The sequence below is a fragment of the Choloepus didactylus genome, chromosome 17 (assembly GCF_015220235.1).
Source record: "Choloepus didactylus isolate mChoDid1 chromosome 17, mChoDid1.pri, whole genome shotgun sequence".
NCBI classification, from domain to species: Eukaryota; Metazoa; Chordata; class Mammalia; order Pilosa; family Megalonychidae; genus Choloepus; species Choloepus didactylus.
This window is the reverse complement of record NC_051323.1, coordinates 65,263,968-65,267,323: the sequence shown is the minus strand read 5'-3', so window position 1 is coordinate 65,267,323 and position 3,356 is coordinate 65,263,968. Positions and strand designations below refer to the sequence as shown.

The 3,356-nt window shown below is 35.0% G+C and overlaps 1 protein-coding gene across 1 annotated transcript; it reads right to left on the bottom strand.

Annotated features, from left to right (window-relative positions):
- Positions 1–2,318: 2,318 nt before the first annotated feature.
- On the bottom strand, positions 2,319–2,987 carry LOC119512450 (transcription initiation factor TFIID subunit 9B-like). Its single transcript, XM_037807108.1, has one exon. It carries the CDS (start codon positions 2,985–2,987, stop codon positions 2,319–2,321), a length of 669 nt encoding a protein of 222 aa, XP_037663036.1.
- Positions 2,988–3,356: the final 369 nt, after the last annotated feature.

The following is a 3,356-nucleotide window of genomic DNA, read 5'->3' as shown; positions in this document are numbered from 1 at the left end:
TGAATGAAATGTCCTCAACTGGATAAAGAACATGAACAAAAAAACTTACAATTACAATATTGATAATAAAGATTGATAAGACTTTTATTGAAAGTTTATAACCTTTATCATTAAATGTTGCTTCTTTTTGGCTTGTTAAATGATTTCTCTCTTAAAATCAACTTTGCTTGATAAAAACTTCATTTTGTCATCATTTTACTATTATGGCTTTATTCATTCTTCTTTCATTGAAGCCCAAGTCAATTTCTTTTATTTATATCTTTTATGCACAATATTTTTGACCCAATATGTGACTTTTTCATTAAAGAGATGCTTTATCTCATTTAATTTTATTAATAGAATAGATATTTGGTCTTAGTTCTGAAATCTCTTCTTTTTATTTTTTCTTTATGTTTTCTACTCTAACTCCTTTGTTTTCTTTTTTTCTTTTTAATGTTCAGATTTTTATTAATAACCTTGGAACAAATACAATAATAAATCCTTATAGTTGTATAGCATTTTACAATTTTGAAAGACCTTACACATATAGCAATTAAACCCTCACAACATCCCTGTGAGGTAGGCAGAGTTGGTGTTATTTTCCTATTACTGGAGGGGAGAACAAGGCTCAGAGGTGAAATAACATCACACAGTTCATAAATGATGGAGCCGGGATTAGAGTCTTGGCCTTTTGACACGCTGCCTCCCTGACAACATTCAAATTATGATATCATATGCTATAAAATCAACATTTCTCATCTATGATGTTGATCAGATCTGTTTTTAATAAGTTTTGTACCTCCTTTCCCTAATATCCAGAAATAAACTGTGATGGACATTTCTACCCTGTTACAGAATGATTTCTCTCAGACTTCTCAAGAACCATGCTAAGATGAAACTTGACGTTTTTAAACAATTTATTTTAGAAAATTCTGCAACAGTAATCCTAAGTTAAATTTGCTTAAACTCAGAAATAGAGAAAAGGTCTGGTTATATTTGTGAAAGTTTCACAATCTTTCCCAATAAAATTTTTAGATGTGTATAAATGGAAAATAGGGAAAAGTGTTCAGCAACATAGCCATACTGGGAAACGCAGGCAGAGTTCACCTAAATACAAGTCATATCACAAACTTGTTTTTCTTTTCGGCCTTATTGAGGAAGGAGAACCATCAAAATCTTTGAGGTTTGATCCCATCTTATGTATGAAACTCTCAGCAACGAGCGAGAAAAAAGGATCTGAATTATACCAATAGGAGGGTTCAAGCAGTAGTGATCAAAGCACAATGCATGTGCTACAAAGGAAGAAAACAGTTGCGCTGCAGTGGTTTTGCCTCAGTCCAGGGTAAATATACTTATCAAGGCAGAATTTAATAAGCTATCGCATCTTCTATGTTAAATTCAGAACTCTGGAATGGGTATAGTTATCAACTTGGAATAAAAGACTGAAACTGAGTGTAACTGACTACATGTCAAAAGCAGAGTAAAAATCAACAGGCACAAAAGGCAACTGAAAAACCAAACTGCTCTTGTATATAGAGAAAAATAGCAAATCTAACCTGTGATTTAAGTGAAACAACATCAGGCATGTAGAGCATGTTTTACAAATATGAAAATGATACTCAACTATACTATCAGGAGTGATACTTTAAAATTTCCAGTTTTGGCTTTTTTAATTTAAGAGAAATGGGGAGAAACTTAAGCCTATAGGGTATACAGAAAACGAATGGGATCTCGAAAGGGTATGAGAAGAAGTGGGAAGTTAGGAAAGACCAAAAAACAAGTACATTCAAAATGGATTTAGAATTCCTCTAAATCAATTTCAGAAATGTTTCCTAAATTGAGAGTTTTGGCCAAAGAATTTAGTGACAATAAAGGTGACTATTTATGTTACAAAGAAAGTAGAATTTAAATGTAAATTAGAAATTACGCTGTTAAAGATTAGTCACTGACCCTACTTTAGAAATTGAAAACTTAAGTGCTGCTGTCAGTGATACATGGCAGAAAACTGCTTCCAAAAATAGAATTTGCCATAGTAGGACTTGGCATTAATGAAAGTCTTTAGAAACAATTACTTAACTTTTTATATTTAAAGCATAACATTTCTACTCCTACTAATGAAATCTAACGGTTTTAACTAATGTGAAAAATATCACAGCTATGTTTAAGTTTTCTAAGATACAACTTGAGAATATCTAGAATGCTCTAGTTCAGTGTACTGGGCTCAAAACCAACTAAACTTTTGAAATGCATCTTGGCTAGACTACATTCCTTATAGTATCATTGTCACCATCTTCTTCATGCTTTCTCTTCAATGGATTTGATTCATTGGCAGTATTCTGTCATGAAACCATGTTGGTGGTAATAAGAATATTTTTGGGTCCAATCATTGAAGGATTAGTTAGAACATTTTGAACCGTAGTTGTTGCAGGAACTGGTTTGGCAGGTGTGGACTGAAGAGGTGGAATCTGCACCATAAATCTTTGGCTTGTCACTGACACTGGAGTTGCCACCTTATTTGGAACAGATACTGTTTGTGGGGCCGCTATAGTAGAAGTGGTAGGTCTGCACTTAACAGCACCAACACTTAACCGTAGAACTAGTTTTCCTTGATTAGGTCCCTTTTTAATCAAGGACTTCAGCCTATGGTTTGGAGCTGTTAAGCAGTATCTGTCAGGTGGAAGTCTAGGTCCTGCATGTGGCTTAATCAGTGGTAAAGGTGTTTGATTTTTCTGCCTTGCAATATCCAGTAAAAAATCTCTTGGGGGAGGAGAGGTAAAAGATTGGTCAGCATGACACTGGATTGCCAGTCTCACATCATCTGCATCAACATTAGGTTTCTTAGCATGGCTTGAATAAATTTTTGCATCATCCAGAACTGTAGTCACATATCGGAAAGCAAATTCCGACACTTGATTTATAACCCTTGGTTCGTACTCTGTAATTGCCATATCTTTCAGGATCTGTGCCATCACCAAGTCATCTCTTAGAGCGTTCTTGGGAGCCGCCATCTTACTTGGCCCCTAACTCCTTTGTTTTCTATCATTTGTTTTCTTGAACTTCTTTGGATGGTGTGTGCGTATGTGCTTCTTTTAAAAACTTTCATGTTTTATATTTAGGATTCTGTTACTTTCATATATCAGTGCATGCTCATTTCCAGGAAATAGAAACCACTTGATGTAAAGCAGCATGGTTCCAGTATAAACTGAGTGCTAACCAAATGAGCTAGAGGAGTGCCCTCCAGTCTAGGCCTCCAGGAATGAGTCCCGGAACTCCATCTTAACACTGACTTGACTGAGAATAAGTGACCACTGTGACAAGAGGTTGAACAACTAGGATTACCACTGGAACTTGTGACTTTGAGAACACTGTCATCACTG

Excerpts from the sequence above, each read along its gene's own strand:
- LOC119512450 (XM_037807108.1), bottom strand. The coding sequence starts at position 2,987 with ATGGCGGCTCCCAAGAACGCTCTAAGAGATGACTTGGTGATGGCACAG.